The 14,339-nt window shown below is 27.5% G+C and overlaps 2 protein-coding genes across 5 annotated transcripts; one reads left to right on the top strand and one right to left on the bottom strand.

Annotated features, from left to right (window-relative positions):
• Positions 1-140: 140 nt before the first annotated feature.
• On the bottom strand, positions 141-9,215 carry LOC105259565 (far upstream element-binding protein 3). 4 transcript variants are annotated; one of them, XM_011271575.3, is made up of 14 exons: positions 8,769-9,215; positions 8,395-8,470; positions 8,077-8,253; positions 7,583-7,712; positions 6,137-6,403; positions 5,856-6,027; positions 5,540-5,746; positions 5,194-5,377; positions 4,853-5,010; positions 4,555-4,663; positions 4,316-4,477; positions 3,962-4,182; positions 3,602-3,888; positions 141-322 (listed from the first exon to the last, which is right to left on the bottom strand). In XM_011271575.3, exons 1-13 carry the CDS (start codon positions 8,850-8,852, stop codon positions 3,628-3,630), a joined length of 2,208 nt encoding a protein of 735 aa, XP_011269877.1. In that variant the 5' UTR covers positions 8,853-9,215; the 3' UTR covers positions 141-322; positions 3,602-3,627. The 4 variants fall into 4 exon arrangements, with proteins under 4 accessions (XP_011269877.1, XP_011269875.1, XP_011269876.1 ...); XM_011271573.3 differs by lacking the exon at positions 141-322 and adding an exon at positions 1,556-2,009; XM_011271574.3 differs by lacking the exon at positions 141-322 and adding an exon at positions 2,428-2,814.
• Positions 9,216-10,416: 1,201 nt separating this feature from the next.
• Positions 10,417-14,298, top strand: LOC105259567 (origin recognition complex subunit 1). Its single transcript, XM_025411552.1, has 6 exons — positions 10,417-10,593; positions 11,159-11,370; positions 11,458-11,734; positions 11,947-12,212; positions 13,767-14,050; positions 14,120-14,298. The coding sequence occupies exons 1-6, from the start codon at positions 10,588-10,590 to the stop codon at positions 14,284-14,286; spliced, it is 1,212 nt and encodes a 403-aa protein (XP_025267337.1). The 5' UTR covers positions 10,417-10,587; the 3' UTR covers positions 14,287-14,298.
• The last annotated feature ends 41 nt before the right edge of the window (positions 14,299-14,339 follow it).

Below are 14,339 nucleotides of genomic sequence, written 5' to 3'. Positions count from 1 at the left end.
TATACATATATATATATATATATATATATATATATATATATAATACAATAAGAAAATAAAACGAGATATTTTTTAAATTATATTTCATATTTAAACAACGAATGTTATTATATTCTATTTATATTTTTGTTGTTATTTTTTATTATAAAATTTGAATATTTATGTATTACAAACTTTGCATTAAATGTGCCCTACATCTATATAATACACTTTGCCTATATATAATACCTTAAAGAATTTATTTATATGCAAAAATTTTTCATATTGTATTTGCTTCTCTTGATCAGAGAAACTGGAAAACTTTCTGTTGCACCTGTGTTCCCTGAAACATTTGCCAATGTCAATTAATTACATGCATAAAAAGTATAAAATTAGAGAAAGTATTTTAACTAATAAATAAGATTGAGTATATCTTCGCGCATTCAAAAAGAAGAAAGAAAAATATTATATGCTATTATAGTAAAACAAAAGAAATAAAGTTTAAGCATAAATTTTATTCTTTCTATATAATTCAAGATAATAAAAATAGCAATAACATAAGCGCAGTAACATTATTGCTATTTTCATTAACTCAAATAATAGAGACAGAATAAATTTTCTTTGTCTTTCACTATAAAAAGCAGCACATATGCAAGTCCATTTTGTATTTAACATCTTATTTCAAATATTTCTCAAGTAATGTGATAAAAATTTATTACAAATGTCTTTTAATTGGATAATGAGATAAATATATTCGAAATAATGCCACAGAAGAATTTTAAATGAAAACATAAATTGTTTTATTAACAAATATTAATGCAATTGCATTAAGAATATATAAATAATAATAAAGAAAAATATTATTACATATTTGAAATACACATATTTTCCATGTTACATTAAAAATATAAGTAACAAAGCCAAACAAAAATTTATATTAAATAATTCCTATTTAATTTTTATCGAAATCCTTATTAAAATATTAAATTCTTTAAATATCTTTCAGAATTTTTCATGTCATAAGTTCTTTCAACTTTGTAACTTCAAATAAATATTAAATGGTATCTTGTATAATTATTCATTACTTTGCCCTTTAATGCATTGTATAAAAATAAAGTAAAAATACATGATTAAAAAAATAACTAATTATTACATCAAATTTCTTTTTTTATCAAGGAAAACTAAATATGTATACAAAAATCTATGAATATGTTACTATTTATGGATATAATATATTTAGAGACTCTAAATATTAGATATTTTGCACAAGTTTTTTTGCTTGGAAATTTTTATGCATAAATTGTTTCAGAAATTTTATTGATTTACTGTAAATAAAAGATACTATAAAATCAAAAAGTATATTAGTCGAGTTTTATTTAGTGAATGAGATGTAAATAGACAACAGCTTTTTCTCTAATTAACATCATTCTACATCAACTAAATTTTACACCACAATCTTACTTTGATGCAAAATATTAAAAATAAAATTTATGCAAAGAGATAATATGTATATTATTTTATACAATTTTTATAATTTTTGCAAGTTGAATTTAAATTTACCACAAAAAATTTGTAATCATAATGAAAAATAGTCCACTTCTTTTTTTTGATACATCTTGTGTATTCCACCTTTGACATATCCTGTATTCATTCTAAATTATTTTAAGAGAGAATTTGGTATAGTAATAAAGGCATACAAAAATTTGATATTTTACAAATGACTATAGTTAGTCTTCCAAAACTTAATTATTCAGATAAATAAAAATTCAATATATTTCATTACAGTATGTCATGTAAAACTGGTACACGTAATACTGGTTAAGCAAGATTTAGGATACGATATTGATAAATTATATATATTCTACATTATGTATTATATATATCCCATCCAATTAATCTCCAATTTGCAGGTCCTGATTCCTTCAAGTGTGTACATGTAGATTAGTGCTGAATGAAACATTTTAAACTGTAGATCCTCACATGGCTTATTGTAGGACGGGTAAACTTCTCTAATTGGCCGCTCCAAATATCTAAAAATAGTATTGGCATTTCACGAGAGAAAGCAAAAAAAAAAACAAAGTAAAATTGTATTTAACATCAGTGCAATAAGACATATATAAATTGTCATGTCATGTATCTTTCTGTATACATAATGTGGGTAAAATAATGTTCATAGGTATTGAAAAGACATATAACATATATAGTGACTGTATCGATTACAGTATTTTGTATAATAAATATTTGTAATTATAATGGAACACGAATATTTCAAGTAAATAAATATCTTGTCAAGACATATCTTATCAAGACATAAATAATGAATTATATAGTGCTACAAAATATTCCAGTATTATTCATAACGCATTTATAAGGATATAATTTAACAAGTTTAATAAGAGAGAGAAAGAGAGAGGATGCAATAAAATGGGTATAGATGTCGATCCCTCGTTCCACTTTCTGATCCGCTGCTTCACACCTGCCAGCTTCAACTTATATTACAATAATACATGTTATGGAACAAAAATACATACAATAAGTATAAGTAGAACACAGATATCATTATTGATACTATATTATAATATTAATTCTTTTCAATCAAACATGTTGTTTGATACTTTTTGTTACTTAAACTTAGAACGATGGATATCCTATTATATATGTATATGTATATAAAAAACACATGAAACATATTATAGTATAAACAGAATATAATCGATTTTCAATGACATTCTCAAAGATATATGAAGATTATGAAGTCAACTATTTATGATAAAAGTTATATGGAGATATAGCAGGTATTAACCGTATCCCGATGGAAAGCTATCTGAAAACTATCTGAAATAAACAAATAATTATGATAAAAGAGATGATCAGTGTGTATAAGAAACAGATTTTATTTCAAAGGTGTAGAATGTATCATTATTTAAATCATTACATGAAAGAAAGTCACGAAATTATCATAGAAATTTTATATTTTTTAAAATTCAAATTCCCTGAAAGAGATTCAATGAATATCAATGGATAACATATCCTTATTCTTACACCATTGATTTATAGCATATCGAAATATCAAGCCAATATAAAGATAATATTGTATAATATTGTGTAGTATTGTATAAATTATCAAGACAAATAAGATTGTTCAATAATTGTTCAATAATTAAAAATTTTAAATATATAGTACACATATATATATATATATATATATATATATATATGTGTGTGTGTGTGTGTGTGTGTGTGTGTCTGTGTATGTACTACTTCTTGTTATATTAATATATGTGCAAAAGCAACTTCAACTTCATATTGGCTTTTTGATATAATGATAGCATTCAAAAAAATTGTATAAACTTTCGTATAAAATTTTTACAAACAATAATTTTGAATAGCATTATTAAATACATTATTGAATTGTTATTCATTGGAATTAAAATTTTCACACATGTAAAGTTTTCATTATTGCTAAAATAAAATATATAAACTTACTAGTCATTTTGATCTAATATGTCATTAAAATATTGCTTCATACAATTTTCTGTATGCCTATATATTAAATATATATATATATATATATATATATATATATATATATATATATATATATTAAATGAAAATTACTTACAGCTTATCTTTCTCTCAAATGGAAGTTTAATTCTCAGAAGTAGATTGTGAGTAAGGATAATTCTGATACCCTGTTGGGAAAGAAGGATTTTGCTGTCCCGTTTGTGATTGAGAATTAGATCCAGCATTTGCTGCATAATAACCACCTGGTGCGGAACCAGTGTTCATTGTTGGATAACTTCCATAAGTTTGAGGAAATGCGTTGGGCGTAGTACCTGGTGGACCAGCCGATTGTCCTTGCAGAGTCTGCATTTGTTGTTGAGTCATTTGGTTTCCTTGCATTCCAAGCTATATAATATCGCATAACGTTAAAGTAAGTAACAAACAACAAAGAACATGTGTAGTACTTCAAGAAAAATACCTTGCCCGCCTTCATTTGAGCTTCTATCGCTTCGGCTTCTTTAATTTTACCGATGCTTCTGTAATATTCCGCCCACTGGACGCTATAATCAGCCTGACCTCCATTTTGTGCGGCGCCCGGTTGCTGTTGTTGCTGAGTTTGTTGTTGTTGTTGTTGTTGTTGTGGCTGGCTTGGTCCAGCAGAACCCGTTGTTGCTGGATTAGATTGATTTTGCGAATTGCCTAAAATATAATTATAATTTATAATTATAATATATATAATATATAATTTATCCAATCTAATAGTTCTACAAAGATTAATCATAAAATTTTTTATGTATCTTTTCAACAAATATTATTATAAAGATTCTTGTACCTCCTTGTTGATTATGATCTTGTTTTCCTTGTTTTGCTTGTTGTTCAATCATGTCTGCTTCTCTATGCATACCTAATGACCGATAATACTCAGCCCATTGAGCACTGTAGTCTGGTTGACCGGTCTGCGGATTAACTTGTACAGGAGCTTGATTAGTATTACCTGCAAAAGCAAATTTGCTGTATAACAAATACGAAATTTACCGCCTTACATGTTACAAGAAATACATAAGACCATACTTCCATCATTGGACTGTGGCTGGCTTGGCCATGCTTGATACCCTGTATTCCAATTTGGATTATATCCAACTGCTCCTTGTGCTCCAGCATATGAAGAACTTGCTGGACCCTTTAAATAATAAATGAAAAAGTAATACATACACACATACACACATACACACACACACACACACACACACACATATATATATATATATATATATATATATTTTATATATATATATATATATATATATATATATATATATATTACTTATATAAAAATACTTATACATAGAGATAATTATATTAAGCGTACCATGCCCAATTTTTCACTAAATATTCTCTTTGCATGTTCAACCTGTTCAGGATTACCCCGAATAATGAAAATTTTTTCATTTTCATTACTTTGATTCCTTCTATCTAACTCGCAATGTGCTCCTGTCTGTTGGTTAATTTGTTTGATAGTCTCACCGCCTAAAATTAAAATAAATTTTAATGCAAGATAATATGTTAAAAATCGAGAAAATAAAACATTAATTAAACTTATTAAGTGTATTAAGCATTAAGAGTAAAATTATTCAAAAAATTAAAAACTTTAACAATGTATACATTGCACAATTAATTAAAACAAATAAAACAATAAATAAAAAATAAAACCTTTGCCAATTATAATTCCACATTTAGAAGATGGAACGGTGAATGTTGTTTCAATTTTATCTTGTATAGGACCACCTTGTCGCCTATCCCAAGTTCCATATTCATTTGGATTGCGATTGTTACCAAATCCATTACCTCTCACACCACTTCTGCCTCCTACATTATTTCTACCATCATCTCTTCTCTAAAAATACAAAAACACTTCAAGATTAATATTTTTAAAATAAATGCATCAATAATAATAATAATAATAATTAAGAGGAATTATATTATTATGTGTTGTTAATAAAAATATATAGATTCTACATTCATATATGAAATTATTTGATTTTAATACAATATATACCATGACGCTGTCAATTAGCTCTTGAATTCGTTGACGAGCTTGTTCAACAGCTTGATGTTTTCCTGATAATAAACATTTTCTGTCACCGGGACCATCTTCTCTTCCTTGTTGAAATTGAACTTTAGCTCCGCTTTCTGCTTGAATCTTTTTTATCATATCTCCACCTTTTCCAATAACAACACCAACTGCTGCTCTTGGAACAAGTACCTATATTAAAAATGATAATATATTATAAAATTTTAGATATACAAAATTCTCTATCTATGATTAAATCCTAATTTAACAAAATTTTATTAATTTTAATGAGATTATTAACCTCTACTCCATCACTATTTGCAGGGCCATGATTAAAACTGCTATCATTAGAATAATTTCCTGTTCTTTCAGTACCTCTTCCTCCTCTATGAAACATTTGCATTTCTTTTTCAGCTATTAACTCATAAACTAATTGTTTTGCATATTCAACCTTTTGAGGGTCTCCTGTTATTCTATACAAGAAAGGGATATCGACTTTAAATAATTATGCAATATTGTTTTGAGAGATAAAATTAGAAGGGGCAATTATTTCTAGTTAGAAAAAAGATCTTTGTGTTTTACCTTAATGGTTTTTCTTGTTCCTGAGATGGTCCTTCTTGAATAACAACCATTTTAGCCCCAGATTTCTCTTGAAGTTGCTTTATGGTTTCTCCTCCTTTGCCAATAATCAGACCAACTTTAGGACCTGGAATCATTATTTCAACAAATCCTGGATGGATCATTCCTCCATTACCACCACTAGCACTGGCACTGCTCATATTTATATCACCAATTCCCTCACTTCTGCTTCTTTGATTTACTATCGACAACACAAGCTCCTTTGCTCGGCTGAAACACACAGAATGCAAGTGTGCAAAATTTTTTTCAATCAAAGATGCTTTACATGTCAAGATTTAATCATTATACAACAATAAAATTTGTTTGCAACACATAAATATGCAATATCTATTGTGGGCCAAAATGTTGTATATCATACGTTTGTAACATTTTTTTTAAGTAACCAATAATTTTTTTCAGATAATGCAATAAAAGATTTTGAGGCTTCAAAGGTTTTGTATTAAAATTGCTATAGAAATCTAATTATAAACAATATCAGAAATATAAATAAAATTTTCTCTTGATGTTAACACCTCTCCATGCATATCCTATCCTCCTTCCTTCCTTCTCTTTTTCTCCCTCTCTTTCTCTCTCTCTTTCTATTTTTCTCCATACCCTATTAAAAGCAAAAAACTATTAGTAAATACAAAATTATTAAATCAAAAGATCAACTCATTGATCAATTTTCAATGATCAGAAATTCTGAAGCGTACAGAAAGTTTGAATCCGCTCTATTGCCATCCAGGAGCTAAATAAAGATTCTGTAAAACACTTCATAATTTCAATATGCAAAAGCATATGTCCTATATTTGTAAAACGCACACACATGTTAAGATAAAATTGTAGTGTATAAAATACAAACTATTATAAGAATTAACCATATCCCAATCACGTTCTAATAACTAGAGTCATAAAGCAGTGTGCAATATTTATGTATTATGGTCAATACACATCACAGTTTTGATACAAAATGATTCAGTTGCGATTCAAGGAATAAAGAGATGGGAATGTAGTAAAAAGATTCATACTTAAATAAATTAGAATAAAATATCCCTGTATAAAAATTTAAGGAGGATAGCAGATTTGCTTGGCTGATTTATATACAATTTTGGCAGGTAAGTATTTTTCACAAGACCCAGTCTATAAACGAGGAATTAAGAACCATATTTCACTTCAATAGTAAAATAAATACATTCGAGATTAAGAGATGATAATAAATTCTAATCATTCATCATATACATACACACACACACGCACACGCGCGCGCGCAGACCCACACACATACACACACACACACACACACACACACACACACATATATATATATATATGTGTATATATAAATGTGGTATATTGCATTGCATACAAAATAGTTAAAATTAACGAAATAAGAAGGGAAAAACAAGTTACTTGACAGCTTCTCTCGAACCAGTTAGCGTACAGACACGTTCAGGCAGTCCGCCGCTTTCTGGTGCCATTTGTATTTTACATCCTGTTTCACTTTGCAATCTTGTTATTTGTTCTCCACCTCTGCCAATTACTGCAAATATATTACTATCACTTAAAAACAATTATATATTTATAATATATATAATATGTTCCTACTATTGCATTTCAATGAAAAATAATTTTAATATAAAAAAATTATATCAATAGCATTTCTAAGAAACAATATATAATAAATGGTTATATAAATGAATATTAAGATATTAATGCTTAAATTATCACATATTTAAGCAGTAGCACTACCATATAATAAATAATAAAATAAGAATTATAATATAACAAAATTTTGAAATTGTTACAATATGTTTTATGTATACAACATATTGCAAAATATTACAACATATATTGATATAAAAAGTATAGAGCAATAATAAAATCTATACTATCGTTTTACTTACTTAAACCAACCATTTTGTCTGGAACTCTGATATCTTCATTACATATACCACCTACACTGGAAGAAACTGGTCTAGATCCTTGACTACTTGAATCACTGATAGAACTGCCTGTAGGACCTCCACGAATGCCTATTAAAGAATCTGATACTAACGATGCCATTTTCTTTGCTTCTGGCTCTAAACATACAAAATATAATGCATATTAATAACTCCAAAATATAATACGGTATAAATGAATCGTTAATTATACTTTACTAATATAATAAAATTCAGAAAATAGAGAATAGGATACATGTATACAATAAATATATATATTACCCGAACTATCTTCTAAAGGACGTTTTAACTTGGAATCCTGATTATTTGCACCCGCTGGATTTATTTTTGCAGCAATCTGAGAAGATTAATTCAACATCATAAATTTTAAAGAATGATTTTTTCCCAAATAATAAGACACATATATATAAAGCTTTCTCTATAATTTATACCACTAAGTGTAATAGTATAACACTTAGGCAAAGATAATATAATAAAATATTTAAAATCGCGCGTAATAAATGATACGACGCTTTTCCAAACTGGAAGAATCTGACAGATGCGATCTTGGCGCGCAAACGCTTATTATCGTAAGGCATCTGAGAGTCTGGTGAATGATTATCATCGATGTGTCAGTCGTGAAAAATTGTAATTACCTGTTTGGCACGTTGAAGTGCCGCCGCAAAAGCGGTGCTTTGACTGAAGTTTTGAGGCGGAGCGACCGCTGAATAGTCACTCATGCTGGTACATGAAGTTGTAGAACGATAATGGATTAATTACACCGTGTATATACGTGCGTGCGTGCGTGTATAGGTGTGCGCGCACGTACGTATGCGTGGTCTTGCTTATCCAAAATCGTCACCGGTGTCCGTGAAGTTTGTACGACTCACCTCGTCGTACAAGTGCTAGCCCGCTAAACGAGACACGGAAAATTCGCAAACGCGAAAACGGTACTATTTCGACGTACACGATGATGGTCGTTAGAAGAAGAAAGATTTACGGGAGGTTTCCGAGAAGTGAAAGAACCGTACTTTCACGGGAATGGAACGGTACGGCGCAAGCGTCAGTCATTGAAAGCGCGGTTGTTTAGTGCGAAAACTCACTGCCTTTTGCTCTGCCGCTGGCCCTTCTCCTGCCGTGCGTTCATCGCATTGAATAAATCACGATCTACAATAGATAATTTAAGGTCCGAATTTATAGTCGTTTCTCAAATCTAAAGCCGGATCTACATTGGTCGTATCGTAAGTCGCAAATCGTAAGTTGTAGGCCAATCTTGGTTGATTATTTTTGAAATAATCACCATGATTGATTGGCTGCGTTCAGGAGAAAGAGCTGCTTTGCAACTGTTGTAAATTTCGTGAATCTGATTGTGTATACTCTTAAATTTAGCCAAAATTAAGAGCATCAGTCTAGAAGAAGAAAGATTACGGAGTTTCGAGAAGTGAAAGAACCGTACTTTCACGGAATGAACGTACGCGCAAGCGTCATCATTGAAGGCGCGGTTGTTTAGTGCGAAAACTCACTGCCTTTTGCTCTGCCGCTGGCCCTTCTCCTGCCGTGCGTTCATCGCATTGAATAAATCACGATCTACAATAGATAATTTAAGGTCCGAATTTATAGTCGTTTCTCAAATCTAAAGCCGGATCTACATTGGTCGTATCGTAAGTCGCAAATCGTAAGTTGTAGGCCAATCTTGGTTGATTATTTTTGAAATAATCAACCATGATTGATTGGCTGCGTTCAGGAGAAAGAGCTGCTTTGCAACTGTTGTAAATTTCGTGAATCTGATTGTGTATACTCTTAAATTTAGCCAAAATTAAGAGCATCAGATTCACGAATTTTACAACAGTTGCAAAGCAGCTTTTTCTCCTGAACGCAGCCATTAATTTGCCTACGACTTAGGCTATTGTAGAATGGTCTTAAGACTAGAGAATTTCTTAAATCTATCTCAATGCGATCATTTCATTGGTTGAATAGGGTAGCTCAACCAATGAAATGGTCATATAGGATAGATTTATGAAGAGAATACTCGACTGTAATTGGTCAATTTCTTAAGGCTTAAGGCTTAAATTATCTATTGTAGATAGGGACTTAAGAAATTGACCAATCACAGTCGAGTATTCTCTTCATACTTGACTGTGATTGGTCAATATCTTAAGGCTTGAGGCTTAAATTACCATACATGAAAAAAACGGAACGGACTCTGCACTTCATCTTCTGCACTGGACACTCATGGCTCATGCGTTTCATGCATGAAACAAAACGCATCCATGAATTGGCACCTTGACTTGCTATCTAATTTCTTATATCGTTTATGGATCATTCAATTTAATTCGAAATTTATTTGAAATACATGTTAACGAATATTATTAAAACGATTGCTCAGACAAAAAAGGAATAGAAAAAAAGCAAACTCTATTACACATTGCATCCTTCAAAAATTTTTAGTGCTGAAATTGCTAAAGATTAATAAATATGGAGGTTAGTATTGCATATATCCTAGCATGTATGTTTCATTTGTGAACATATACACATATAACATTCATTATTGAACAAATAACATTCATGAACATATAACATTCATTATTGAACAAATTATATGATTGTTTATTGATTAAATTATTATTTTTTTCTCTGTTAAAAAGAATCCGAAATGAATCAAAACATTTGGTATCATTACAATTTTATGTATGTCAAATAGTAAATTTTTTTCACATTACATATATTGTTTGTGTTCAGACTCTGATTGATTTTTTTCTTTTATATTATGTCATCATTTAAGCTTTATTTTAATCATTTTTTAATATTTTATCATTTTTTAAATGATTTATAATTTTTTAATTTAAGATTTTTTAAAATAATTATATCTGATAAATATGAATCAATGATACAGAAAAATTAAAATAAGATGAAAATTAATAAGATAGAGACTATACACAATGCTACTAAAAATTTACTAGTAAAACCTAAACAAAGAGACAATGATGTAAATAATATTTCTGAATCAATAATATAGAAAGATTTAAAAAATATCTTATACACTTAGATAAAATCACATCGTGTATCATTAAAGCATAGTGCTTTAACACCATCTATGAAAAGAAGGACTAAAGCCGTAGCTAAACCAGTTACACCATTACAAGAAGCCAGAATGAGATTACATATCAGTACAGTACCTAAATCACTACCTTGCAGAGAAGAACAATTCAATGATATTTATACATTTTTAGAAAGCAAATTAATGGATAATAGTGGAGGGTAAGTTTATTATTTTAATAAATATCGTGTTCAATGTTTGCTTATGTTTATTTAGATTACAACATTATGTACAAATATTAATTGCAGATGTATTTACATAAGCGGTGTCCCAGGTACAGGTAAAACTGCTACTGTAAATGAAATTATAAAATGTTTAAAAAGATCAGTAGAAAAGGGTAAATTAAGCTATTTTGAATTTATTGAAATTAATGGTATGAAATTATCTGATCCCAGACAAGCCTATGTTCAAATTCTAAAGCAATTATCTGGAAAAGTTTTAACATGGGAACAAGCATATAATGTATTAGAAAAGAAATTCAATAGTAATGCTAAGAGACCAATGACATTGTTACTTGTAGACGAGGTATATATTTTTTTTCTTTATTTCTTATCAAGTCTTTATAGTCTTATTAAGTCTATATAGTTTTTATTTATGTATATATCTTATTGCGTATATAATTTTTTTCTTTTCTTATTTAATTATATTTTTAGACTTGCATTGACAAATTTTAATACATATTGTTTTTATTATTTATTCTATTATATTAATTTTATCGTTTTTCTTGGATTTTATAGCTTGATTTATTATGTACAAAACGACAAGATGTGATATATAATTTATTAGATTGGCCTACTAAAATCTCTGCTCGATTAATAGTTATTACTATTGCAAATACTATGGATCTTCCAGAAAGAGTTTTAATGGGTAGAGTCACGTCACGATTAGGTCTTACCCGAGTAACTTTTCAACCATACAATCATAAGCAATTGCAAGAGATAGTATTGACTAGACTTAAAGATATAAATATTTTCAAAAATGAAGCTTTACAATTAATTGCTCGGTAAGCATTATCTTTAATTTTTTTATTTATTTAATTTATTTATTTTAGTTATATACATATATACAAGATTATAAGTTTGTTTTAATTATAAGTTTGTTTTAAAATTTGAAGTATGTTTTAATATTTAGAGCATATTCTTTTAATACTTTTTAGTATGTTTTAAAACTTAGAGCATATTCTTGGATAAAAAGTAAGAACAGTTGTTCCTACGAACAAGCAAAAACTACTTTCTGGAAATGGACAAAAATTAATGTCATTTGTTTTTAATTTTTTTTTCTTTATTTCAAGTTAAATTTACTTTATTTAAAGGTAAAACATGTGTTAAATATGTCTCAAACATATACTAAAATCACTCAGTTAAAAAAAAGAACAATCTACACTGTATTGATAAGATTGCCTGAATGAAGTTTTATAATAAATACTGTTATAAATTTAAAGTACAAAGCAGACATAATATTATAAAATAAAAGAATCTGATTTAATACTTATGAAATATTTAAAATTAATTTTTGCTCATTATTACAGGAACAAAGCAATTTTTGTCTAATGTTCAGGAGAATAATTATTTTTATTTTTTATCTAGGAGAATATGCTCACAAAATTTTCGAAATATTTTTACAATTCATCTTGTATATTTGTGTTTGCATTTGTACATATGCACATATTTTTTAATGTTATCGTTGTACAATATTGTATAAAATATTTTTAATATGTTTTTAATCACAATTATCACTATTATATTTGACAAATTATACTAATTTTTTAGTAATATATGTAGGGTATATCCTCTCTTCTCTTACAATTAATGATTAGAAACATAATGATTTTATATAGAAAAATAAGTTAAAGAAGTACAATAACATTTTTTAACATGAGGCTTTGTTTTTTAAACACAAATTTGCCTTTAAAATTTAAAAATAAATTTTTTTCAATTTAATATCTACAATTTAATAATTTTGTAATATATGTACCTATAAATAATATCTATAAATTTATTTTGACAATAATTAATATATAAAAACATATAATATTCTTTCCATACACTAAAATAATTTAAAATATTATTTATAATTAAAATAATTTATAATATTATAAATTATTGACAAAGTTGTGTGCATCAAAATAGCAGTTGAATTATATATATATTAATATTTATGAAATATATTTAATAATATTTAATACAAGATATTGTTAACAGGCATTCAAACTTTTTATTAACTCTAATTTTTAAAGCTAAATTTCTCGTAAATAAAGTATTACGATGCAATTTTATTCTTTTTTATTTATTTTTTTATATAGAATGATTATCTTCTCAGTTGTATGTATGTATATATATACTTTGTATCTATTACAAATATGTATATGCAAATAAAATTAATATAAGTAGATGCTTTTTTAAATATTTTGTTACAAAAAAATTTTTTTAATTGATACTAAATATATTATAGATTATTTTATTTGTAAAAAATTATTAATACAATAACATCGATGAAGTATGATTAAATATTTTAAGAATCTTTATACAATATCTTGTATTTTTTTTATGTACATTAGTAAAATATCTGCAGTATCGGGTGATGCTCGCCGTGCTTTGGACATTTGTCGTCGTGCAGCAGAAATTACAGAAATACGCAACGGTACTACAATAACTATACTTGATGTAAACGAAGCTTTGTCGGAGATGATAACAAATCCAAAGGTTCAAGCAATAAGACATTGTTCAAAATTTGAGCAAGTATTCTTGCAAGCTGTATGTTCAGAAGTTACACGAACTGGTGTTGAAGAAGTTTGTTTTATAAATGTTTACAAACAGTTTGAATTTTTATGTTCCTTTAATGGTTTGTATACATACAATTAAAAAAATGTTATAAAACATTTTACATTTTTGTAATTATTTTTTTTTTCAGGCTATGAAACACCCAATATTACTCAAACTCATGATATTTGTACAAGATTAGATGATTACAGATTGTTAATATATGAATATTCAGGTAGCAATATACATCAAAAGATTCTATTAAATGTATCAAAAGATGATATACATTATGCATTAAAAAGTATTGATCTCAACTAAAAAATATGGATATAAATTTAGATAAATAAATCTTATTACTTTTTATTATATAA

The sequence above is a fragment of the Camponotus floridanus genome, unplaced genomic scaffold, assembly GCF_003227725.1.
Source record: "Camponotus floridanus strain SB8 unplaced genomic scaffold, Cflo_v7.5 scaffold4, whole genome shotgun sequence".
NCBI classification, from domain to species: domain Eukaryota; kingdom Metazoa; phylum Arthropoda; class Insecta; order Hymenoptera; family Formicidae; genus Camponotus; species Camponotus floridanus.
The sequence above is the reverse complement of the archived record's forward strand: the minus strand, read 5'-3'. Positions and strand labels throughout refer to the sequence as shown.

Excerpts from the sequence above, each read along its gene's own strand:
- LOC105259567 (XM_025411552.1), top strand. Across the intron at positions 11,735-11,946 it reads CATTGTTACTTGTAGACGAG|CTTGATTTATTATGTACAAA; the intron begins GTATATATTTTT and ends TGGATTTTATAG. Across the intron at positions 14,051-14,119 it reads ATTTTTATGTTCCTTTAATG|GCTATGAAACACCCAATATT; the intron begins GTTTGTATACAT and ends TTTTTTTTTCAG.
- LOC105259565 (XM_011271575.3), bottom strand. The coding sequence starts at position 8,852 with ATGAGTGACTATTCAGCGGTCGCTCCGCCTCAAAACTTCAGTCAAAGC. Across the intron at positions 8,471-8,768 it reads CACTTCAACGTGCCAAACAG|ATTGCTGCAAAAATAAATCC; the intron begins GTAATTACAATT and ends TAATCTTCTCAG. Across the intron at positions 4,478-4,554 it reads GCCACAGTCCAATGATGGAA|GTAATACTAATCAAGCTCCT; the intron begins GTATGGTCTTAT and ends TTGCTTTTGCAG.